Below are 26,617 nucleotides of genomic sequence, written 5' to 3' on the forward strand. Positions count from 1 at the left end.
AGTGAAGTACTGTGAGTTAGATACATTTGTCTACTAATAGGAAACTATTTCTTAAGATATTATGAAATGAAAATAGCAGTGCACAGAATGGCATCTAGAGTGTGCTTCCATTTGTGGTTTTAGAAAACTGTAGAAAGTCACTTAACTGCCTGTTCGTGTACACACTGTTAGAGGTCGCATACACATGCACAAAACTGGTATCTTGTTTTTAATTAATTAATTAATTTTAATTGGAAGATAATTTCTTTATAATATTTTGCTTTTTTTTTTGCCGTACATCGACATGAATCACCCATGGGTGCACATGTATCCCCCCAACCTGAACCCCCCTCCCATCTCCCTCCCCATCCCATCCCTCTTGGTTGTCCCAGAGCACCGACTTTGGACTTCGAGTGCCCTGCTTCATGCATTGAACTTTCACTGGTCATCTATTTTACATATGGTCATATACATGTTTCAGTGCTATTCTCTCAAATCATCCCACCTTCGCCTTCTCTCACAGAGTCCAAAAGTCTGTTCTTTACATCTGTGTCTCTTTTGCTGTCTTGCATGTAGGATTGTCATTACCCTATCTAAATCCCATATATATGTGTTAATATACTGTATTGGTGACAAAACTGTTATTGAGTCACCTCTAGCAAGGAAAATTTTACTTTCGATACATACGTATTTGTTTTGTGGGATTTTTTTTTTTTTTACCCCGTGCATGTACTTCCTTCACAGTTAAAGAGAAAATATTTTAATATGCATACATTATAATGTAGCATTAGGAGATTAGGGGTGTCCTGGTGACTTTCTAATCCCTTCACCCAGAAGATCCCTAGTGACTTTGTCAACAGCACAACAGTGGATCACTGGATCTTCTGTGATCCAGTGTGACATTTCTAAGACCATGTCCCCCTTGTAACCATCACTTCCAGCCCATATCTCCTGTTTTTCTGAATTCATGCAGGGAGTAGGTTGAGGAGGGAATGCACTTGCTTCACTCTACCTATGATGCCTTCTGTACATTGGACTGCTCCTCTAGCTTAGGGCAGTGTTACTAAGGCCACAATCATCAAGTGACCTGGTGGGAGGAATTGTACTGAGTTATGAAGGAAATTGTCAATTATGTCTCTGTATCATATGCAGGTGCTGCCAGAAAGCTTCTGTAAGTGAGGGGAACTTTGGTAGGGAGGGGTGTCAGTTGGCAGTACTTTCTGAAAATAGGGTCGTTTGGGAGGCTGTATTCAATTTAGTCTGGAGATTAAATAAATTAAAATGAACATACTCAAGTTATGAACTTTGCCTCATCAGTGCTATAAAAAGCCCTTTAGCCTGGCTGTAATTTGACTCTCCTCTCTGTAATGTTACACAATATTCCTATGGTTACAGAGGCCGAATAAGTGGAAGCTAATCATTAGTTTGCTAAATGTGGTTCATGGAACAGTTCACAACTCCCAGACCTGCCAACTGCTGCTTATTTAGTGTCATGTTCACTCTTCTTGGGTAGAAGTCGGTTTGTTCCTCAGAAAAATGTACAGTAACATTTGTCTTGCATCCAGGAGCCATGCACTGGCAACTTTCCACATGTCTTGGGGATGGGGAGGGAGGAAGGTCATGGTAAGTGAAGTTGTTTGGTACCTACACTCCCACAGGAAGAAACAAACCATTAAACCATGTGAGATGGCAAAGCCAGAAAAGAATTAATGTTATGCCATTCGGAGCCAAACACTTACTGAACCGGGGCCCTGTCAGGAGAACACACTGAGAGCAGTAGATACCAACTGGATTTGTGCCCTTACTTGGGGATTAGGGCCTAAATCCTTAAGCCACTCATGATTTCTGACCTCTTCTTACTAGGATGAAAGTAAATGGAAAATGTGTCATGCCCACCTGTGGACTCATTTTCAGCTGCAAAGCTGTGGGCCCTGCAGGAGGCTCCTCTTTCTTCTGAGACTGTCCAGAAAGAGAGAGTCTGGTTGCTGTCTCCATTTACCTGCTACAACATTTAGACCTCTTTGGATTATGAAGAACAGAGAACTTGACCTTAACTGGCTTAAGCAAAAAGGGACTTTTTTGACTTATTTGATTTAAAAGGCATGGTGATCTACAGGGCCTCAAACCATGTCATCTGGACTCTCAACCTCTCCCTGTGGCTTTGTCTGTCAGACTGTACTCTCAGGCTCCTCGTGGTGGCTTCCAGAGTGGCAGTATCACCCCTCAGGTGCTCAGCAAGTGCCTTCTTTCCTAGGGAAGTCCTGGACTTCATGCTGACTGGCCTGGCTTAGGTCTTGGGCCGAACCAGTCCCGGGGTTCAGAGACATCTCATCCTCCCCACCCCAACCTGGAAGAGTGGGGCCTCACCTGAGTACGGGGAGTAGGTGTAAGAAAAGGGTAGCAGCCCAGCTGAAAATGAACTGAACCGCTGTGCAGAAAGAAATGGGAATGGGAGCTGGGAGGCAAATTGCTAGAAGTTGGATTGTCCATTCAATGCACTGAGAGACTCTGCTTCTGACTTCTTGCCAGCGAGAATCCAGGTTTCTGCTGGTTTATGAAACAGTTCATGTTTCCCAACCTCTGCTTCTCCTCTTGCCTGCCTGTGTGCTGCTCAGAAAGACTACAAGAATTATCTCTTCTTTTACAGTATACATTTATCTGAAATACACACATTTGTTTGGAAGTATACACAGAGGGAACGAAGAAATGATCAGGAGTTGATATAATTATGGTGGTTTTTTTTTGTTTTTTTTTTTTTTTTGGCACATCTTGGTTTAGGGCAATTTAAAATATATAAGTAATGGAATCAAGTCATAGTTTAAAAAAAATAAAAAACACAATTCTACTCTCCAACCAACCACTCTTTTCTTTTTAAAATATTTCCTTTCAGCTTTCATTCATTTGAATTTCTCACAAAACCTTAAATCTTTTTTTTTTTTTTTGCTTGACACTACATGATCATTCAGGCATTTTCCATTTTGCTATATAGTTATCATTTTCATGTAAATGCAGCATGCTATTCCATCAGGAATATACCATGATTAATCATTCTATAATTGGTTGTTGTAAATCCATGGCTAATTCATTTCAATGTATGACAAAAACCACTGCAATGTTGTAAAGTAGTTAGCCTCCAACAAATAAAAATAAATGGAAGAAAAAAAAAACACTAAAAAAAAATGTATTATGGTGTTATCAAGAGTAGTGTAGGTTGGACATTTCAAGTGTATGTAACTTTCTTATGCCTTATCTTATTTTCTGAGGATGGGTTGTGAGAAGTGGGATTACTGTTTCAAAGTGTATAAACATTTTTAGGACTTGATATATATTGCCAAATTTCTTCTCACATCTCTTGCATTAATTCTTCTGCGTCCAGCAGTTTCTGAGAGGATCAGTTTCACTGCATTTTTGCCAGCAGTAGATATTTGGATTTTTAAACATTTTTCTAATTCAATCAGGAAAAACTAGCTATCTTTTTTTTTTTTTTTTTTTACTTTGGATTTCTTTGTTTAGTAGGGAGGTTGAATGCTTTTATGTATGGTTGTTTTTTAGCTATATTTTCTCCTCTGTTTTACCCATTGTCTTTTCTTCTCTTTAGACCCCAAAACAGCTTCTGAAACCGAAATGGATATCTGCGCTGAGTGGGAGATAAAGACCATCACTAGTGCTTTGAAGACCTACCTAAGGTAGGGACTTTCCATTTGCAGGGCATGGTGCCAGCTTGTTATCATGCAATCAAGAAGAAAGCAGTTTTATTTTCAGCTTCCAGAGGACTGTTGGGTGGGAGTTTGAGATGTGGAAACAGCTTATGTGTGGGTGCAATTAGCTCAGCTGGTCAAACCAATTATAAATCATACAGAGTTGATAGATTGCCATTGTGTAATGGTGCCATGAGTGATTTAGGAAGCTTTGCTCTTTTCGAGAAGCTACTCTGATGATCAGCCTTTAACAGAACCACAAATATGGTATTTCCTGTAATGCTTGGGTAATCAGCTAAGAAAACAAGGAATCACGTACCCCATTGTGTTGAGAATGCGTGATTACATACCCTATGTATTCTGAGAGTCTGCACCTTGCACAGATAGTGTGTTGCTAATGTTGCTCCTTAAAAATGAGAAGTTTAATGGCACTCCTTTTTAACTCCTTCTGCTTAGATTGTAAAATATGACTTCATTGGAGAGAAGACTGCTTCTCTTGTAATAGTACATGTGTTACTCCTGCTGCCTCCTACCCTTCCCTTGGTTATTAAGGGAGTGGGTGATTGATTAGCTGCTCACATCCCAGTTTCCAAGTGGACTGAAAGGCATGCTAGATGTGAAGCATAGGGATGCTATAGTTCTCCACTGTGGAAAGTGGGGGTCTAGTCATAAACAAAGAGGAGAACTATAATCGTGAATTACATAAGCATTTGTACGAGTTTAAGATTTACTTGGCTTGAAAGCCACAGAAAAGGAATTGGTGATGCCGGTTTTATTGGCTGTTGGGGAATTGCTGGAAGGCTCTTGGTATCAAGAGTAAGATGTCATGTAAGTGATGACTAAGAGTTGAATCAGGGGATCCAATGAGAATAAAATGAAATCTGAACCAAGGACCATAGATAATCTGTTGAGAAGCTTATTATTTGGACTGTCAGTAAAAAATACTCAAGTTTATAGTTAAACATATTCATACACCAAATAATTAACATAATAGATTACATAAAGCCTAGATGCTAGAGATTTGTATTTAGTGCAGCTTGATATTGATTAGCTAATAGAAAGTATGTATAAAATATATACATTTTTTATGATAGCAGGTAAAATTTGATTGTGTCATGCCTAATAATAAGGTTCTAACCCTTTGGCATACTGGAGCAATACTTCATAGTGAATTTGCTATAAAAACACCTACAAAAGTCTCTCATAGTGTTTCCAGATGAAGTGATTAATAACAAGCTGCCAGGAAGACAAGAGTTTAAGAGCTGATGATTGCAAATGTTGGGTTAGTTGCCTGTTTTTCAGGCACATCTTAAAATGCTCTTGTTGTGGGTGCGTCATTGACTGAAAAGGAAATCTCTGAGTTTGTGCTAGACTTCTACATTAGCACTTTTCTGGTTTGTGAGTTTTGTCTGTTCCCTTAAAAAAGGAGAAAGAATGAACATTTCAGGTGAAATCTCAGGACCCTTTCAAAGGGGAAACTAAGTTGGACTAAACTGAGTTGCTCTTGTTTACCCATATTCTTTGTCTTTGAGAAATGTATCACAGTCCACCATCTGGAGGCTGCTGGGTAGTGAGAACAGGATTGCTTTTGTTAAACTGACTAGTGTATATCCTTTTATTCCAGAATGCTTCCAGGACCACTCATGATGTACCAGTTTCAAAGAAGTTTCATTAAAGCAGCAAGTAAGTTTTCTATTTGCTACAGTTTTAAGGGAAAAGGAATAGATTTCTCTATTTCAAAGAAAAGTGAAAGTGAAATCGCTCAGTCGTGTCCGACTCTTGGCAACCCCATGGACTGCAGTACGCCAGGCTCCTTTGTCCGTCCATGGGATTTTGCAGGCAAGAGTACTGGAGTGGGTTGCCATTTCCTTCTCCAGGGGATATTCCCGACCCAGGGATCGAACCCGGGTCTCCCTCATTGCAGGCAGACGCTTTTACCGTCTGAGCCATGAAAAGTATCCCCAAATAAGTATTAGCTAACCCCTTGTACTCTGTGTGTAAACTACCCACCTTCACACTCATATGACTGTCACAGAATGAAAGCACAACCAAGTCGGGTTTAGCTCAGGACCCTGTTAGCATACTGAATTTACAGTAGAGGGGAGAAGCTTCAGAAGTGAGTTGGGGGGTAGTGGTACAGGGAAGGGGAGAGATGAAAAAAGCAAATTTGACTTTCTAGTTTTGATTATTGGAGTTCTAACTCCTTGGGCCTTTGCCGGCCCTGGAGGTAACATTTTTTGAAATGACTCAGACTCTGCTCATTACCTAAATTGAGCACGGGATGTTTCCCTGAACCTGACACCGTTTATATAACTTCTCAGTCCTCTTTTCCATCGTAGTTTATATAACTTCTCAGTCCTCTTTTCCATCATGGCTGGCATTTACAGCTTCTGGTCAGTCTTCAGCTATATCATGCAAGCCTGGGCGTCATATTACTGGTATTAAAATACATAGAGATTAGGGGCAAGCTACCCTAAGCATACTGGAATCTTTCTACGTGGGGCAGGCCTCCTGTAAGGGGAAGTAAGATTCTCTATCAAATTTAAATCTGGCACAAATCCCCACCATGCTGTTATGTCCATAGTATGTGCTTTTTCCTGCTTCCTTTAAACCATCTGAGTTAGTTTACCCTGGTAGCTGCTACTGGCCTCATTAAGGAATACTTCATGTTCTGGTGGCCTTATCCATGCAGAGTGGTCCCCATAAAACAGGAGAAAGACCTGGGAGAAAGCTGAAAGTAAAGATGGTATTTATGTGATTTCTTTCTCAGAGGAATTCCAAACCCATAGCAACCATTCTTTAATTAAAACTCACCTCAGAACTATAAATAGGTATGGTGAGTGCCATCAATCTGTTTCCCAGAGACATGAAGCCATGTACCCAAGTGCAATGTGACTGATCATGATTTAGGTTACAGGTTGGCAGAAACATTTCCTTATTTTATTTGCCATTCCTTTCTTCTCCCTGGCTGGTTGTTTCATGTGACTTGGAAATAACTGGACATTTCCGTTGATGTCTTTGATGCAGTCTTGAGATGTTATTTTGATGTTTGAGACCCTCGCAGTGTTGTTCATGTATAATTTGTTCATCACTTAATGAGTGCATAAAGTTCCTTCCTTCCTTCCTTGAAACAAAGCTGCCACTCTAAGGAGCCAACCACTCTCAAATTTATTCCCACTCCTGAGTGAGGAGGTGACTGTTTCCATTTCCTTACGTCATCATTTTGGCTTGACTTTTTGGACAGTCTTATTTTTTCATGAACTTTGTCATGGAAAGCATTATTAAAAGCACTTTTAGATCCAGTCAGTCTAGTCATGAGTACACAGGACAGGGTCTTATCTGTGAGAAATCTTCTCTGTGTTGTGCTTCACCTTAATTTTCCTCCGATTTTTGTCTTGCAAACTAATTTAGCTGTAACTCTGATCCAGTGTAACCTCCCTCCTTCCTTTGCAGAGCTGGAGAACCAGGAGTCACGGGTCTCTGAAATCCACAGCCTTGTTCATCGGCTCCCAGAGAAAAATAGGCAGATGTTACAGCTGCTCATGAACCACTTGGCAAAGTAGGTTTAAAACTGATTGCTGGCCTTTCTTCAGCCCTGGAAAGTTCTTATCTTAGCACAAAAACTGATTTTGGTTCTGCTTATGTTTCCCTTTCTCACTGTTGGCATCAGGTGTGCTGAAGACATAGGAGAGAAATGTGTGAAGTGTTAACTCCAGTGAGTAACAGCAGCACACACTGGGTGGGCTTTGCAGGGTGGGCTGAGGAGGCGCCCATATGGCCAGGCCACTGGGTAGAGTTTGCAGGACGCTTTGTGCTCTTGTGATGATCAAAGTCAAGAAGTGTGTCCTCCATGTTACCAGATCACAAAGCAGATTTTTCAGGAGTTACATGTTCTTGTGATGATTGAGGGCAAACAGGAGTGATGATTGAGGGCAAACAGGAATATGTTACAAGTTTAGAGACCTTGGATTTGGAATAAAGAGGCCTGAATTCTAAAGTTGATTCTGTTCTTAACTAGCCCTGGACAAGCCACTGACCTCTCAGTTCCTTAGTTTCTTCGTCTGTCAAATATGGGTGGTAGTCTCCCCCTTCTCTTTAATGTCATTGAATTTAAAAGTTACGTGTATTAAAACCCTTGAAGTAGTATTAAAAATAGAGGAATTGGCAAATGCCCATTTGCCTTCTGAGGAAATCAGTGGGGACTTGATTTTCCTGCTAGGGATACTTATAGTCTTGGAACCTTTTGAAATCCTTGTGTGTTTACTGTTGCTTGACCTGTTTTGGATTGGCCTTGCTGATACCCCTTATTGTATCAGCCACTGCATATGTGTATGTTCCAACCTTCTTTTAACTTTGATGGACGTTCTTGATTGGAGACTACAGTCTAAAAAAAGACAGTCTATAACAATTAACCTGTATTGATAAAGCTACATTCTGTGGAACTGATACATTGTAAATCCAGCCCTTATGCAGGCATTGTTCTGCCATTTGGTCATGTGTTTTGGGTAAATACTTTGCTGAGGGAGATTATGATGGCTTGTTTTGATATTTCTACTAGTGAAAATTGAAAATGAAAATCACCCAGTCGTGTCCGACTCTTTGCAACCCCATGGACTGTATAGTCCATGGAATTCTCCAGGCCAGATATTAGAGTGGGTAGCCTATCCCTTCTCCAGCTGATCTTCCTGACCCAGGAATCGACCTGGGGTCTCCTGCATTGCAGGCGGATTCTTTACCAGCTGAGCTACCAGGAAGCCCTATATTTCTACTGAGCACTTGATATTTTGGAGAGAGTATAGATGTTACCATGAAATTTATTCATATGTTAATGATGAATAAACAAGAGTGGTTTGTATGCTGCTGAGAAGCAATCAGGCAGAGTCAAGGGTTGCTGTATTCTATTTTGAGTCACATTTTTTTTCTTGCCCTACCACATCAAACTTGTATGTTCAAAAACATTTAAGCATAACTGAGAACAGGGGAATCCCCACCCCCACCCCCGGCTCCAATGTCAAAGAATCCTGATGAAATGTGTTGAAAATAATGAGAACTGGGCTTTAAAAAGTAGTTCCAGATTCTCTGAGATGATGGTGTGGTGCCTGTTCCATATAACCCAGTCAGGCATTTGCGAAATGGAAAAGCTAGTTTAGACGTTAGTTATACACTTGAATGGCCTGCACCAGAACAGAGAAAGTTCTAGGTACACCCTCTGGCCAGATATGTGTGGTGATGCTCGTTTGTGAGTGCTTTATGGCCACTGGGTGTTAGAAGGCCTCCATAGCTGCTGGGAGCAGCTGGAGAAAGGATAGGAAGCAGCTGAAAGAAGTTAGGCATTTCAAGCTGTGCAGTTGTGATGAGAGTTTAATTGGACTGAGAGAGACCAAGAGTCAGTGGTGATCCAGTGGAACCAGAACTGAATCTTCCCATTTTTAAAATGCCCTGAGGATTGCTAGAGATCCTCAAATAAAAATAAATAGAAATTTAAAAAATCCAAAACCCTCAAGATGGATATTGAATCATTGAGGTTATTCATCTCTGGTGGATGCTTCACTTTGTCCCTCTGGTTCCACCCTCTTCTCTTCCCACCCCACGAAGTTTGGTCTTTATCCCTAAACCAAGGAGAAGTACAGCTGGAATATGTATGTTAAAGCTGTGACCTTGACTTTCTGCCTTCTAACAAATTTAAACCAGTTTTGTTGCTGGAGTTATTTATTTTGTGGCATTTCTGGAGCATTGTGTATTATCTTTGATACTTAACAATGATTTTTTCTGGTCCTGTGAGGTTCTGTGGCAGTTCTTTGCTCATATAATCATTAAGAAATCTACATATAGTCCTGCCCTCATAGTTGTAAGTGGGAGTTGGTTAGAGCTGGTGGTAGGACACACAGACTCCTGTTCTCAGTGTGCTGTGTTCTTGGTCTCTGGCGGCTCTAGATTTAAAATCTCTTGTGGAAATGAGTAGATGGTGCTAGTGGTAAAGAACCCGCCTGCCAATGTAGGAGACATAAGAGGCGTGGGTTCGATCCCTGGGCTGGGCATGGCAGCCCACTCCAGTGTTCTTACCTGGAGATTCCCATGGACCGAGGAGCGTAGTGGGCTATAGTCCATAGGTCGCAAAATGTTGGATACAACTGAAGCGACTTAGCCTGCATGCATGCTGAATCCAGTAAGGAGTATTCATTTAGGTTTGAAAAAATCTTTAGGCACCCAGAGGAGGTCTAAGATTCTACATAAACTCTCTATTCTCATTTACAACGCTGTCCTCTCTTAAAATCTAACAAGAAGGGAAAGTTAACTTGGAACAAGAGGTTTGTCTGTTTCATTCCTGTTTTCTCAGGTTCAAACTTATCCGAGGATATGCCTGAGCTATTGTTCCTCTGGTCCACTTATTTAACAGTCAGCTTCCTTTCTAAGTTTTAGTTTCGGGGTTGGTTCTCTGCTGGAAAACCTGGTGTTTACTTCTCTTATTACCTACTCTGTTTGCCCTGTGTGTCCCAGGCGTCTGGTTCAAAGGGAAGATATTTTGTGTACTTTTTAAAGCACTCTTGAAACACTTTTTAAAATTGATTTCCTTTAGCTGTGGAGGAAGAGTTAAGACATTTTATATTTAATCCCAACTAGAAATGCATTCGGGGGGGGGGGGGGGAAGTCTTGGAAGGAAAAGAAGAAACTCCAAACCTCCATGCAAATGATTACCAGGGTTCATCCAAATCACAGACCTCTTGGGTCAGTTTCAGACCTCAGAGGGAACCTAAAAATTATAGGCAGCTCTGCACATATTTTTGTTGTTCCAGCTTAAATCTAATGTAAAAATTAGATGTTTTCTATTTGGAACCTGGAATAAAACTTCAAAGCACATTTACACTCACCTGGGGAGCTTGTTTACATGGACAGTGCTGGGCCCCACCCTTAGTCTTTTAAATTGGACTCTGCCTGGGAATCTGCATTTATGATTTACTTCCTGGGTAAACCAGATGCAATCTTTTGAGAATCACTGGGCTCAAGAATGGCCATATGAAGGGGTTTTCTAGGAGGGATAAATGATTTTGGGAGGAATGGATTGGAATTTAGGAGGATATTAGAAATAAGGAAGAAGAAACTCAAAGCAACAAGTTCAAAAAGTATATTTTACTTGCATAATGTAATTAATTAAAAAAAATTCAGTTTTGATTTCCTGTGTCTCTCCAATTCTCCTTTCACTAAATTGAGTGTTCAGCAAATAATTTTTTTCTAAAATTGCACACAAAGAACTTTTAATAATAAAGAAAATTGCCCCCGACTGGCTTTGGGACCTTGTGGAAATCTTTTAACCTCTTTAAGCCTGGTTTCCTGACTTCCCCTTCCAATCATGTGAGTCTCTGTTTTCATCAGGTAGGAAGGGGGCAAAAAAAGGAAAAAGAAAAAAAAAAAACAAAAAAACAACCCAGTCTTATAAATGTAGAAGGGAATAAGAGTAGATGAGTAATAAAGACTAATTTCATGGTCATTCCCTGATGTTTACATATTATTATGACTCCAAGTATATTGTATATCCCCACACATACCATTCACAGTGGCTCACTGGAACTTTATTACAGTGTTTATGCTGCATGGGAGGATTCCAAAGTGCTCTCCTTACATCCGGAGTGGCTATTAACAATACCTTTTCACAGCTGGTTTTCCCAAAACATTTATTGAGAGATAAATCTTGGTCTCTTTTCTTTTTTCGAGCAACTATTCCTTCATTCCTAGGGTGTTGTCAGGGAGCCCTTTTCTTGCTTCTCCAAAGAAGTACTATATCATTTGAGATGCTTTGGGCTGCGAGAAACAGAAAATCCAGTTTACAGTGGCTTATACATTACAAGGGAATATATTGTCTCATTACACAAAGTAAGTCCAGAGGGTTGGTTAATTTCTTGGCTCATGAAGTGCTTGCGTTATTTCCATGGCCCTGCTCACAGCCAACTTCATTGTGTTGGCTAGCCCCTCTCAAGATCATAAGATGTTACGTTGCCTTTCTGCTTATGAGTATGAGTGGTTGTCCAGAGGTAGAAAGGCATTGCAGTTGACCCCTGAACAACATGGGTTTGAACTGTGTGGGTTCATTTATATATGGATTTTTTCCATTAAATATGCACCATTTATACACATAATGCAATATGGTTGAATCCATGCAATATTGTGGGGCAGATGCTTGGCATACAAGTGAGACTTTGTCAAAATATATAGACTCCATTGCCACAAGTTATCAAGGGTTGACCATCTAGTGTGATTACTTCCAGGCATCCCTGCAAGTTATGAAGGATTTATTTACATTTCCTTAATATACATGCAGAGTGAGTTGGGTTCCTGTAAAGATGCCTGTGGTTATAAAGAAAATCATTGTTAGGCCTTAGCACCAAGGGGGTTGGACCCTGGTGAATGACGTGAAGTCGCTCAGTCGTGTCCGACTCTTGGCGACCCCATGGACTGTAGCCTACCAGGTTCCTCCATCCATGGGATTTTCTAGGCAAGAATACTGGAGTGGGTTGCCATTTCCTCCTCTAGGAGATCTTCCCGACCCGGGGATTGAACCCAGGTCTCCCACATTGTAGGCAGACGCTTTACCGTCTGAGCCCGACCCTGGTAGTTAATTAGAATTTCTGAAGTCTCAAGGTTAAAATGTAAAGAAGTGGATACTTGACATTAGCATATATCTTACAGATATTAATCTGTTATTCCTTCTTTCACCCCAAAGCTAGAAGATTTAGCTTCTTGAAGAGCTGTTGAACACATGAGTAGTACTTTCCATTTCCTTGCCATCAAAGTTAGTCCAAACAAAATAGGCGTGGAATTTTATAAAGCACATTTAAAAGAAAACAGTACTTTTGAGATGATGGCTTTCTAAGATGGAAATCTCCTGTGAGCTTCTCTGGCAGCCTTTCCTCGGCCATAGACCCTGGCTTCAGAACCTTCTTCTCTCTAGTAACCGCTAGACACCCACTGCTGCCGGCACAGAATTGCTTGGCTGCTGGGCCACAGGTGGTGTGGCCTGAGAACTCCACAGAGCCACGTTGGCCACATTCTCCAGGCCTATTTGGCTTCTGCCTCACTGACTCCTATCCTGAGCGAATCGTTCTGGTGATTTTAACCCCTCACTATCTTGTGAATTCATCCAGCTTCCTCCATTACTGCCAGCCTAGGTCAAGTGGTCATCATCTCTTCCCTAGACTGCTTCCCAGCTTGCTCTGGCTGGTGGAGCTCTGGCGCCCTGCCAGACCACAGAATGCATGCTCTGTGGCTGGGGAAACTTGGAACACTGCAGATCCCAACATGTGATTCCTCTGCTTAAAAAAGACTTCAAAGGCAGCTTCCCCCCTGCTCTTAAGACAGAGCTCTGGTTATGGCTTCCCAAGGCCTTGTCTGGACTGGGACCTTTCAGACTTCACAGCCTCATCTTCATTGCTTGTGATCACATTGCAACTCTACTGCCTGGTGCACAGCGAACATGCATGAGTGTTTGTTGGGTAGAAGCATGAAGCGCCTTTTACCCATCTCAACCTTCCCCTTCTCTGCCCTGTGTTAGGAAAGGGCCCTCCCCAGCTTCTGCCAGCCAGTCTCCCTCCTTTTTCTTTACCCTCATCTCCTATGCTGCTGCCTATAAGAATCATTTCTGCTTCAGGTGCCCTCTTGCTGTCCCAAACTCCCATAGCCTCTGCTTATTCCTCTTTTAATATGTATCACATTCACCCTGGGGGGTGGTTTACAGGGTGTGCAGCTTCTCACTCCTACTGGGTCATAAGCTGTCGGGACAGGAAGTCTGTCTTCCTTTATCTTTGTGTCTTGCCTAGAAGTTGCAAACAAGGGCCTCCAGCCAGAGCAGCCCACACATGTGCTCTATTTGGTATTGTTGTCCCACACATTGCTGTTTTTAAAATTTGAACAGGTTTCCAGTGTTTTTAATGGGTCATTTTACCAGGAAAACTTCAGATCTTCTTGCGAGCAATTTGCTGGAACTGAGTGAGATCTACACCCTATCCCCCTGGGCATGCCTTCTTCAGTTTGCCTAGTTCAAAGGTTGAAGGCAAAAGGAGAAGCTGGTGGCAGAGGATGAGATGGTTAAATAGCATCCCCGACCCAATGGACATGAATTTGAATAAACTCTGTGAGATAGTGGAGGACAGAGAGCCTGGCGTGCTACAGTTCCGGCTGTGTCCAGCTCTTTGATTGCAAAGAGTTGCAACTTTGCAATCAAAGAGTTGGACAGAACTTAGCAACCAAACAACAACAATAGTCCCTATTGTGCCTGGCCTATTTCTTTCCTGCCCCCTACCTGCCTGACTCTGGGTAGACATTTGGATGTTTAGCCCTTGGCCTGACTGTCTGCTTATCCCAAAAGAGGGCCTTGATATTTGGTAATCCCATAATGAACAAGCAGAAATGGGCTGGAAAAATTATTTCCCTGACCAGCTCTGTTTTTATCCTGAAAGATTTATTGTTTTTGATAGATTGGAGATTCCTGGAAGAAGTAGGAGATACTGCTTCCAGGCCTGTTTATGTGTATGGGGCAGGGAAGAGAATGCATTTTTTTAAGACTAAGAATGGAATTCTCAAAGGACCTTCTCTAGCTATTTTTGGTGGAGCCAAAGGAAAATCTATTTAAAGGGCCACTACAAAGAGGACAAGCACATATTTTGAAGCAAACAGACGTTAGCACTTTAGCACTTTAAATTAATGGAAATGCAGGTGACATCAGAACTCAAGCCTTACTCAGCCTACTTGCCAGACCTTCACTTACTTTCAACCCAGGAATTTCTCTTTTGTGACCTTCCAGCCTTCAGGGTTAGAGAAGGAAAGACACAAGTTCAAATTTTTTGCTTAAAAAAAAAAATCAAAATTTCTGAATTCAAGGAACTGAATCTTTCACATTGTAAGAAATACCATTCTGAAAGGGGAAATGCTTGGCTTCAAGCTGTTAATGCTCAGTAGTCTTAGAGCTTCTTTGATTTAGGTCTCTTGTTTGTTTTGGTTTGTTCCATTTCGGTTTGGGTTAATTTGTTCAGAGACTTTCCTGGTTTTTGATACATCTCTGATGCTTCCTCTTCTGAACCCCTGGAGTCACCTATGGAGTTCCCTTTCAAATTCAGGGAGGAGCAAAGGAAAGGATGCTGTCTTCCTCCGGGTGGCTGCCCCTGTTATTTCAGGATCTTACAGAAGTGAGAGTATCATCAAGCGTGAACACAACTTTGTTTCTTTTTTGTCAGCCCTTATCACAGCCAGATTTCTTGCCATCCTTCCTTCTTCTTCCTTTCTCCCTTCCTTTCTTTTCTAATTTTGAGTCCTCTCTCTCTTTCTCTTGATGAGTCTAGCTAAAGGTTTGTCTTTTCTATTTACCTTTTTAAAGCCAGCTCCTGGTTTCATCGATCTTTTTTCTTTGTCGTTTTAGTCTCTCTTTCATTTGTCTCCACTCTTATGAGCCAGATTTCTTATGTGTTGGCCCCAGGGGTGGTTTCATTAAAGGTCTCTCTTTGGCTCAGCATCAGTGGCTGATTCACTGGCACTGTTTTGTGTACTGAAGCGCTCTCTCACCGCATCCTCTTTGCATTGCACAGTGAACATTATCTGTGATACTTATTTTCTTACACTGACTGGGTTTTCAACAAACTCATGACTGTTGTGGCTCAAACAGGGCAGCTGCAGTGAGGCAACTGGCAGACTTTGGGGTAATTGTAGTTCGTCTGTAGGTTCTTGAGCACAGTGGTAAAGAGAGAACATTCTGGAGCCAGACTACCTAGTTTTACCCATCTCTTCTGAAACCTTGTGTGAATTACTTCACTGATTTATGCCCAAGTTTTCTCATCTGAATAAGGATACATAATAATTGTATCAGAAACATTTAAATCAGCATATCTGATTCTTCTGCCTTCTCCTGTGCATATTTCAGCCAGCACTGTGGGGACTGGTTGTGTAGCGCCAGCTCATTTCATGCAGGTGCAGCTTGATAGCTTATAGCCTCATGCCCATACTGTATGCCCCTGCCTCTTACCTGCCAGTGCAGGAAGACATGACACAAGCTGCCATCCACACGCATATGGCCTGGAAGCAAAGGAGTATTAAAAAAAAAAAAGAGACAACCTCCAAGGGGAAGCCTTTGACCAATAGAAGGTTAGAGCTGGGTGTCCTGAATTGCAGTCATTAGGTAGCTTCTTGGGAGATGATCCCAAGAGATGAGCAGCTATTGGTGCTTGAACCAAGAAGGGGTTAACTTCTCTGCCTTGTTCCTCCTGAGAAGCCCTCTAGTAGCGTAGAATCATCTACGCCTTCACCTCAGTCTCTCTTTTCTGGGAAAACTAAAGACAATAATAGCATGTATGCTCTTAGAGTCTTTCTGAGAATTTAGTTAACTCGTCCAAAGAGCATCTGGCAAGTAGTATATCCACAGACTGTAAAAGTCTGTGTGAGAGATCAGGGGATGGAGGAAGAAGGGTCCTCGAGCTGTACCTTAAGGTGAGGGAAGATGGTGAAATTATTCTAATGATTAAACCCAAGCAAGGCATTCTTATTGATGGGATGGGGCTTTCTCCACAGTTCTGTTCTTGGCAAGCAAAATCCTTAGGGCTGAATGCTGAAAAGTAGCACGCATGGCTCTGACCCACTTGGGAGATTTGCATGTGTATGTGTTTACTGTTACTTGTCTTTTGTTTCCTTGGCAGTTTGGCTATGTTTGGCCCAAAGGACTAAGCATCTCTCTCACTCTTCCTAGCAAAGGCTGAGCCGGCGAGGGGTCAGCCAGGAGAAAGCTGTTGATATCTGCTTTCAGGTCACACTTTACACCAAGCCTTACAGTGTCCTGTGAGTGTTTGGAGCTTTCCATGATTCAGACGTCCTGTGGAGCAGCGCACCTGTTTGAAAGCTGTGTGGTGCTGATTTCCACAGGAGGTTATAGACTCCTCACCCTCAGTCTCTTGCCTCTTGGTGTTGCAAGGCTGATTTCATCTTAGAAGCAGCTGTCTTTGCTGCAGTTTAATAACTCTTAATTTCCTGGAGGGGGAACAACACGTTCTATCATGAGGACTCATCTTAGTCTGCACGGTCTGGAAATTCCCAGACCGTCTTCTTTGTGATCTTTGAAATGTTTCTCTTTGTGGGAGAGTCTGACTTATCATCTTTCTTAGTGTGACTGCCTCTCAGATGCCATTCCCAGATTAAAGTCTCATAATGGTTCTCTCTGCCTTCAGTTTCCCCCTCTATGCAGTCTTCACGTGGGTTTCCCTCCCTGAGTCACTGAGACCTGTAATGAACTATTAATCTGAGCTCTAAGGACAGTTGTATATGTGTTTGTCTTCATTCTGTCTTCGTAGACACTTTGACAGTTTAATTCAAAAGAAGGTTTGAGGAAATAGTAAGGCGATTTGAATTTCGGTATCAATGCTTCCTGCTTTCTCCCATGTATTGAAATGCTGTTTTTTAAGCAGTTTAGCATGCTGATTTAGTGTTACCAGTTAGGTATTGTAAGTATGAATCAATATGTCTTGGTTCTTTCAGTAAGTGGTAGAGGAACCCATCATATTTGGCTGGTTGGTCCATTGCAAGCGACTCTTATGTACTCAGAGTCTGGTAGGATAGAGTCAGTTTTGTTAAAGCTGGACTTTCAGTGAGAAAATGGGGTAAGCTCAAGGCCTCAAGGAAGGACTGGTGTATTAGATCTTTGGTTGTAAACAACAGATGTCAACTGTGGCTAGTTTTTAAAAAGAAGGGAATTTACTGGCAGTCTTCTGGGAGTAACTGAAAACGGAGTTGAGCTATCAGATGTTGGAACGCAACCTCCAGGGCAGTTACGTGCCTTGCACCCTACTCCATGTCCCTGTGCCATGTTACTCTTCTCCTTTAGGTGATTCTCCCAGATCATGCTTCCTGTTTCATTGACAGAATAGGTACGACGGGAGAATGTCTACAGTCCATGACACCTGTGCCCATGTGTCCTCTTTCCCTCCAGTGTGTGCTAGAGGAACACTTGGTGCTCCTCCCTAAAGGTAGTTCCATCACTGGGGCAGAAGAGCTGATCCACAATTGCGTCCAGAGGGGTTTGGCTCCAGTAGTTTTTCCCTCTGTCTCCTTGGCTGGTCCTTTTCAGTCTCGTTTTCTGTCCCACAGGATTCATTCTGTCCTTTAATCCTTAGAACTGCTCTGCCCACTCTCCCTCCTCTCTCTCTACAGTGAGGTCTTGCTCTAGAGTTGCAGCCTCCAGCTTCAGTGCTCCCTACCCATGAACACTGCTGATTTTTTTTCTGTAGCGTGTATCACCGTCTAATATACTAGATATTTGACTTTATGGTTGTTTTCTTCTCACTGAAGTGTAAACAGTTTGAGGTTGAAAATTTGTTTGTCACCACACTGCCTGCAACAAAGCTTTGCATATTTGTCAACTAATGAATGAACTAAAAGGTAGAAAATGTCCAGGGAACTCATGCTGGCCCTGGAGCACTGCTTTTTGAATGTCTCACCTCTGATCACCTTTTTCTTCTTATGGTTCCACTACAGGTTAATGTTTCTAATAAAGAGAGTACAGTGACCTCCCTTGTGTAATGCACTCAACTTTTGTGGTGAGGCGGTAGCCAAGTACTCAGCTAACATTCTTATTAGAACCGCATGTCACGGGAGAGGGCAGTCTAAGCAAAAATTGGAGGTTATCATTCAAAGGTTGCCAGGCAAGTGAAAATATTAGGTAGTCACAAGAGTTGTGTTTGCTGAAACACAATTCTTATAAATGCCTGGATAACTCTATTATGCACTGTTTTGTAGTTGGTGGGACCATCATAATGATAAATAGAAAAAAAACAAACATTGCTTTCAGATATTTCTCTAATACCTGGTTGCACGGTTCAGTTCCCCAGAATGCTTGATTCTGTTTTTCATGAGCTAGCTCTTGACAGGAGACTGTGGTCTCTTCAGAGCATGTCTTCATACATACCCGGGGCCCATAATCACCTTCAGGGGTGGTTGAAGGAGTGAAGGTGTGAGCTTGGTTAACCAAGTCCCAGAACTAGACACACTTGAACACATTTCCTTAGGTCACCAAGCAAATGGGGGTTTCCCATTTCAAACCTGCCTCTTAGTCTAGCAGGCTAGTCGGGGCTTTTTTTTTTCTCACTATTGAAAGATAACCTTACCATGTTGCTGCTTTAAGAGCCACACTTTCCTTCTCACTTGAATTACCACCTAAACTGCTTTGCATGCCACATGGACAAGTTTTTCTCCCAGCATTGTTGCATGTCTCACACAGTCCATCTACCTGGCCAGACCAGATGGTTAAAGAGGAAAAGAACACGGGCAAAACCGTAGGTTTTCCTTTCCATATCATGTCATTAATGTGTCGTGACCCTGAAAAAATTTTACTGAAGTATAATTGACTTAAAAATACCATATTGGCTCCATATGTATAACATAGTGGTTTACTATTTTTAAATATTACTAAATGATCACCACATTAAGTCAACTTACCATCTGTCACCAAAAGTTACTGTAATGTTCTTGACTGTATTACCTATACTGTTCAGTATGTTCTCGTGACTTACTTTATTTTATTACTAGAATAATGTACTCTTTAATCCCCTTCACCTGTTTCCCCCACCCACACCCCCATTCCTCCTGTCTGGTGCCCACTGGTTTGTTCTGTTTTTATGCATGTCTCTATTTTGTTGTTTGCTCGTTTGTTTTGTTGTTTAGATTCTGAATGTAAGTGAGATCAAAAGTATTTGTCTTTCTCTGTCTGACTTGCTTCACTTAGCATAATACTTTCTAGGTCAATCCATGTTGTCACAAATGGAAAAAGTTCATTATTTTTTATGGTTGAGTAAAATTTCAGTGTTTGTGTATCACACCTTCTTTATCCATTCATGCATCATTGGACACTTAGGTTACTTCCATATCTTGTCTGTTGTAAATAATGCTGCAATGAACATTGATGTGCATATATCTTTTCAAATTACTGTTTTTGTTGTCATCAGATAAATACCCAGAAATAGAATTGCTGGATCACATGGTAGTTCTGTCCTTTTTGAGAAACTGTCATGCTGTTTTCTATAGTGGTTGTCCCGATTTACATTCCCTCCAACAGTACACAAAGGTTCCCTTTTCTATCCATCATCACCAACACTTATGTTTCATCTTTTTGATAATAGTCATTCTCATATATGTGAGGTGATATATATCATTGTGGTTTTGATTTGCATTTCTATGATGATTAGTGATGTTGACTATCTTTCCATGTGCCTGTCGGATATCTATATATCTTCTTTGGCAAAATGTCTATTCAGGTTTTTTGCTCATATTTTAATCAGATTTTTTGGTTTTTGATAATGAGTTGTATGAATTCTCTATGTATTTTGATATTAATCTCTTATCAGACATACCATTTGCAAATATCTTTTGCTGTTTAATAGGTTGCCTGTTCAATTTGTTAATAGTTTTCTTTGCTATTAAAAAGCTTTTTAGTTTGATGTAGTCCCATTTGTTTGTTTTTGTTATCCTTGCCTAAAGAGATGGATCCAAAAAAATATTGCTAAGACTGATGGCCAAAGAGCTGTACTGCCTATGTTTTCTTCTAGGAGTTTTGTGGTTTCAGGTCTTATAAGTCTTTAATCCATTTTGAGGTGTATTTTTGTTTGTTGTTTTGTTTTTGTATATGGTGTATGAAAGTGGTCTAGTTTTATTCTTTTGCATATAGCTGTCCAGTTTTCCTAGCATCATTCATTGAAGACTCTGTCTTTCCCCCATTGTATGTTCTTACCACTTTTGTTGTAGACTAATTGACCATATAAATGTGGGTTTATTTCTGGGCTCTCTATTCTGTTCCATTGAGCTACGCATCTGCTTTTACTCCAGTAACATACTGTTTTGATTACTGTAGCTTTGTAATTTAGTTTGAAACAAGGGAGTGTGATAGCTCCAGCTTTCTTTTTCAAGATTGCTTTGGCCAACTGGGATCTTTTGTGAATCCATACAGATTTTTAAGATTATATGTTCTAGTTTTGTGGAAAATGCCATGAATATTTTGGTAGAGATTGCCATAAATAGGTAAGATTTTTGGCTAGTATGAATACTTCAACAATTTTAATTCTTCTAATCTCTGAGCATGGACTATCTTTCCACTTATTTGTGTCATCTTTAATTTCTCTCATCAATGTCATACTTTTCAGAGTACAGATCTTTCACCTTCTTGGTTAAGTTTATTCCTCTTATTTTACTCTTTTGATGTAGTTGTAAGTGGAGTTTTTTCTTAATTTCTGATAAATCATTATTAGCATGTAGCAACACTATAGACTTCTATATGCTTCTATTGTATCACGCAACTATACTGATTTCACTTATTAATTCTAAAGTTTTCTTGGTGGAGTCTTTAGGGTTTTTGTATAGTATCATGTCATCTGCAATATTACATTGAATAAAAGTGGGAAGAGTGGGCATCCTTGTCTTATTCCTGATCTTAGGGGGAAGCTTTCAGCTTTTCACTGTTAAGTGTGATCTTAGCTGTGGGTTTGTCATATGTGGCCTTTATTATGTTGAATACATTCCCTCTATACTTTGTTGAGAGTTTTTTTTTTTTTATCATAAATGCATGTTGGATTTTGTCAAATACTTTCTCTCCATCTACTGAGATGATCATATGATTTTAATCCTTCATTTTTTGTTCATGTCATATATCATGTTGATTGATTTCTGGATGTTAAATCATCCTTGCATGCTTGGGATAAATCCAGCTTGATCATGGTGTATGATCCTTTTTTAATGTATTGTTGAATTCAGTTTGCTAGTTTTTACTTGAGATTTTTTGCATCTATGTGTGTCAGGGGCATTGCCTTGTAATTCTTTTTTAGTAGTGTCTTAGTCTGGTTTTAGTATCAGGGAACGCTGGCCTTGTAGAATGAGTTCAGAAGCATTCTTTCCTCTCAGTTGTTTGGAATAGTTTGAGAATAATAGATACTAACTCTTCTAAATGTTTGGGAGAGTTTACCTATAAAGCTATTTGGCCCTGGACTTTGGTTTTGTGAGTGTTTTTTGATTACTGATTACTAGTGATTGGTCTTTTCATTTTTTCTATTTCTTCCCAATTCAGTCTTGGGAGATAGAATGTTTCTAGGAATTTTACCATTTCTTCTAGGTTGTCTGATTTGTTGGCACATAGTTGTTTGTAGTAATCTTATTATTCTTTGGTATCAGTTTTTAATTTCTCTTTGATTTCTGATTTTATTTATTTGGTCCTCCCCAATGAGTCTGGCTAACAGTTTATTATTTTTAAAAAATCTTTTCAAATCCCATCTCCTTTATTGATCTTTTCTATTGCTTGACAATTAGCAGCTTTTATGATGAAGCTGACTTGGACAGAGCCTGGCTGAGATAAACAGGACAGCCCAGTTGGCCTCATTTATGCCAGCATTTATTAATTGATTGAGCACCTGTGGTAACAAGGCACTAACTTATCCAAGATGCTGATGATTTATTTCTATTAGGAGGTGGTAGGAGAGAGTGTTGGCACAATAGGTAAAAGTCATTTTATTCATGATCTTGAGCAAGTGTGCCAGACCTCAGGTATACAAGGCCTCCACCTACAAAATAAAGAGGATTATTTTTGCAATAAAAAAAGCACATATATACATACACACAATGTAATTAAGGAAAACAGGATAGCCAGCAGTATCTTAACTGTTGTTGTCTCTAGGTGCTTGTGTTTTCTTCTCTTGCCTTCTTTATTTTTATAAAATGACCTTGTGTGCTATTTACAGTTATAATTACTTTTAATGAATGGAGCAGACTCTGATTCTGAGCCTCTTTTAATTTTGAAGACATCTATGATTTTATGCACAAGACTTGGTAAAACAGGACAGGACAATCAATCTTTGGGTATTTTGAGGCAGAATCCCTTTTCTCAGCTTTTGCTTCCCATCTTTTGACCACTTCTCTTGCTCATTTGGATTTCTACCTGAGAATGGGGATCAGAGAGAAAGGAGAATATACATTAGACTATACCGTAGCAATGCTTGAGTTAGGGGTAAAACTCTAACCCAAGAAGCTTTGGTCTTTTCCCCTAACTTGTATTACTAACAAGTTTTAACTATATCAGTTTTTTTCCTGACTTCCTTAGGCATTAGTTCATTGTATATGAGCTTTATTGTTATGATAGAACTTGTTTAAAATTTTTTTAAAAAGAACAGCAACAAAAAACTGCACTGTTTTATTTTTGAATTGTGTCCTTTTGTCCTATTTTAGGTATTCTGAAGGTCCACTGGGTTTTTATTCAACATAGACCCATTTCTTCTCTTCTTAGGTTCAGTCTACTTTAGCTTGTCTGGTATCTTGAGCTTCTTCCTCCTGCCTATCTGCCCAGATCTGCTAGAGCTGGAGTGGAAAAACCCTGCTGCTAATTTTTATACAGCCCTCAAGCTCAGAATGCTTGTGTACAATTGTCAATAGTTGCAAATAACCAAAAGAAGAACAATGGTTCATGGCACGTGAAAATTAAATGAAATTCAGATTTCAGTGTTCACGAAGTTTTATTGGGACAGAGGCACTTTTCTTTATTCATGTATTATCTATGGCAGCCCTCCAAGTTACACTGGCTGGTTGAGAAGTTGCAAGAAAAACTGTATGGCCCTCAAAGCCTGAAATATTTACTATCTGGTCCTTTAGAGACAAGTCTGCCAACTCTGTGCTGGAAACTCTCTCTTCTTTGGATGTCTTCAAGTTTAAGACTTGTTTGGTTATGCTAACTCATTCAAAGGATTATTTATCGAGTGCCTGCAGCTTGCCAGGTACTGTGCTTGATACAGGTATCAAAGAGAGCATGATCCCTTCCCTGTTGGGAGGAATTGATGTCCTGGGTGGGGGGCATGGTTGTGACTCTAGGTAATCTTCAGCATAGATCTGTGTGCTAATCTCAAGTATCAGTTAATGGCTATGGGAATCCTGAAGGGGTACCCCGACTCTGCTTGGGAAAACAGAGAGGATATCATCATTAGATAATGGATTACAAAGTCTTGATAGCTTAAAATTATGTTGTTCTACATTGGTGACTTCTTAAAAAATTTTTATTTTATATTGGAGCATAGAATCTACCTGCAATGCGGGAGACCTGGGTTTGATCCCTGGTTAGGGAGATCACCTGGAGAAGGGTATGGCTCCCCAGTCCAGTATTCTGGCCTGGAGAACTCCATGGACAGAGGCGCCTGGCAGGCTAGAGTCCATGGGGTGGCAGAGTTGAACTCGACTGAGCAATTTTCACTTTCATTTTCTTTCTTTTTTTTTTTTTCACTTTCATTTTCAATTGATTAACAACGTTGTGTTTAGTCAGGTATACAGCACAGTGATTCAGTTATACATATATCTATTCTTTTTCAAATTCTTCAATTAAAACACTGGAATTGTTCCACTGAAGTTAATTGTTACCTAGAATAAGAGTTTTATAAGTTCAGCAAGTGTGCCTTTAACATTTCAGCTGTACATTGTATGTGTACTTGTTCTATTACAGAATCAACATTTTATAGAGCTTTGTAAATAAACATTGAACAAAGTGACTATCATCATCAAGATATAAAATTTTCTTTTATAGAGCCACTGTTAGCTATTCACTTTTGTGCAAAGGGAAATAGACTTTTACATTCAATTGCAAGTTTCATTTACTTTATGTTTCTTTTTAAATGCTTCTCAATACATTTTAAAGTGAATTGGGGAGCCATTCCCTTCTCCAGGTGATTTTCCTAATCAGGGATCCAACCTAGGTCTCCCGAATTGCAGGCAGATAGATTCTTTACCCATCTGAGCTACCACTCTGCTCTAATATAAAATAACAGTTTTTTTTAAAAGTCACCAATGTAGAAGGCTTTTACACCAATGTAAAAGGCTTAACTCTGCTGCACTCAGGATATATATATAAATGAGATATAAATTCATTTTTACATATAAATGATAGTAAATTCATTTATATATATAAATGACATATAAATTTATTAATATATTTATATATAAATGAAAATGAAAAGGAGATTGCTAGGCTCCATTTTAGATTTCCTGATTCAGAATGTTGTGGGCTGGGGTAAACAGGATATGGAGTTATATTTTTAATAAGCTCCCAAGTTTTTCATCTACACTGAAGTCTGAGAATATTATTAAGGATAGTATTGATTAAAGATGCATTTTAAAAGTTTTTCTTAACTTCATTTTTAAAAACTCTTTTCTCTTTCTTATCACCTGCTATCAGCCTTTGACATAAACAGAGCTTTTTCAGGATCCTTAAGACAATGCGAAGGAATTCTTCTGATTTCCTAAAACGTGCCCTCTCTCCTTCTTTTTTTTTTCTCTCTCCTTCTTTTCTTCCTGTTTTTTTTTTTCTTTTTGAAAAAAGAATTAGGGCAAAAATGTGTATATTTGGAACACACATTTTGTATGTTTTGCTGTAATTTTTCATGTGTATATATATACATGTATACATATTTATGTGACAGTTAACATTTTTATTTGGCCTCTGTCTTCTTCATGTTAACACTGAAATCCTCTTTGGGGTTCTCCCCAATTCTATTTATTACCACATATGGCCATCTGGTGTGTGTGTCCATAAAGGCTCTCAGGCAGCATGCACTCACATTTTTCAACATTTTTTTCTACTCAGTTTTATCTCTTTGAGATAAATGCTGATTCATTCTCTAAATGCTATGTAAAAATGGCACATACTATATTATCTCTTTTCCCTACTAATAGACACTTAGAATTGTGTCTCGTTTTTTTACCATTGTAAGCAGTGCTACAGTGAACATCTTTGCAAACACCTTTCTGTATACATGTGAATTTTGGCATGATATATACCTAGCACTAGAATTCCAGGCATATATGCAGATTCACTGTTTTTAGATATCACCAAATCATTTTCCACAGTGATTGAATTTGTTTACCTACCTCACAGTTTTCATTTGGAACAGTGGGTCCATATAGATGCAGAATGCTGCAGGTGGCACATCTTGGGTCCCAGGCAGTGCTCTGACTTCTTTGAATGCATTCAGTGTATTCAGTTCAGTTCAGTCACTCAGTTGTGTCTGACTCTTTGCGACCCCGTGAATCGCAGCACGCCAGGCCTCCCTCTCCATCACCAACTCCCAGAGTTTACTCAAACTCATGTCCATCGAGTCGGTGATGCCATCCAGCCATCTCATCCTCTTGTCATCCCCTTCTCCTCCTGCCCCCAATCCCTCCCAGCATCAGGGTCTTTTCCAGTGAGTCAACTCTTCGCATGAGGTGGCCAAAGTATTGGAGTTTCAGCTTCAGCATCAGTCCTTCCAGTGAACACCCAGGACTGATCTCCTTTAGGATGGACTGGTTGGATCTCCTTGCAGTCCAAGGGATTCTCAAGAGTCTTCTCCAACACCACAGTTCAAAAGCATCAATTTTTTGGCACTCAGCTTTCTTCACAGTCCAACTCTCACATCCATACATGATCACTGGAAAAAATATGGGAGCTGATATATTACCATTAACCTGAACTGTAAAAGATTTAAGCAGACGTTAACTAGGCTACAGAGTTGGAGTGGAGGCCTAGAGTATCAGGGAAGAAAAAAAACCAATGAACCAAAGGGGCAAATCTCTTCATAGGCTTATGGACCAACTGATGTTGAATCACCCAGAGATCTGATGTAGCACCACCCCAGCACTTGCCCTTAGCATTGTCCTCACTGGGACCTTTGCAGGTCCTGCTTATTCTATAAGCAAACTCTAGAAATGATCCCTAAAAGTGTAGTCTTAAGAGTGAAAGTGTTAGATGCTCAGTCGTGTCCGACTCCTTGCGACCTTATAGACTGTAGACTGCCAGGCTCCTCTGTCCATGGAATTCTCCAGGCAAGAAGACTGGAGTGGGTTGCCATTCCCTTTTCCAGGGGATCTTCCTGACCCAGGGGTTGAACCCCAGTCTCCTGCATTGCAGGCAGATTCTTTAGTATCTG

The 26,617-nt window shown here is 40.3% G+C and overlaps 1 protein-coding gene across 14 annotated transcripts in view; it reads left to right on the forward strand.

Moving 5' to 3' along the window:
• Positions 1–26,617, forward strand: part of ARHGAP26 (Rho GTPase activating protein 26) — a 548,614-nt gene that overhangs the window by 372,285 nt on the left and 149,712 nt on the right. For all 14 annotated transcript variants that reach the window (XR_011486887.1, XM_070465556.1, XM_070465553.1 and 11 more), the window contains 3 exons: positions 3,578–3,665; positions 5,302–5,360; positions 7,131–7,236. Coding sequence is in view for 13 of the 14 variants with exons in the window: in XM_070465556.1 (XP_070321657.1) it covers positions 3,578–3,665; positions 5,302–5,360; positions 7,131–7,236 (253 nt within the window). In the remaining variant the exon portion in view is untranslated. The remainder of the gene's footprint in view (positions 1–3,577; positions 3,666–5,301; positions 5,361–7,130; positions 7,237–26,617) is intronic.

This window comes from Odocoileus virginianus, chromosome 3 (assembly GCF_023699985.2).
Source record: "Odocoileus virginianus isolate 20LAN1187 ecotype Illinois chromosome 3, Ovbor_1.2, whole genome shotgun sequence".
NCBI lineage: Eukaryota > Metazoa > Chordata > Mammalia > Artiodactyla > Cervidae > Odocoileus > Odocoileus virginianus.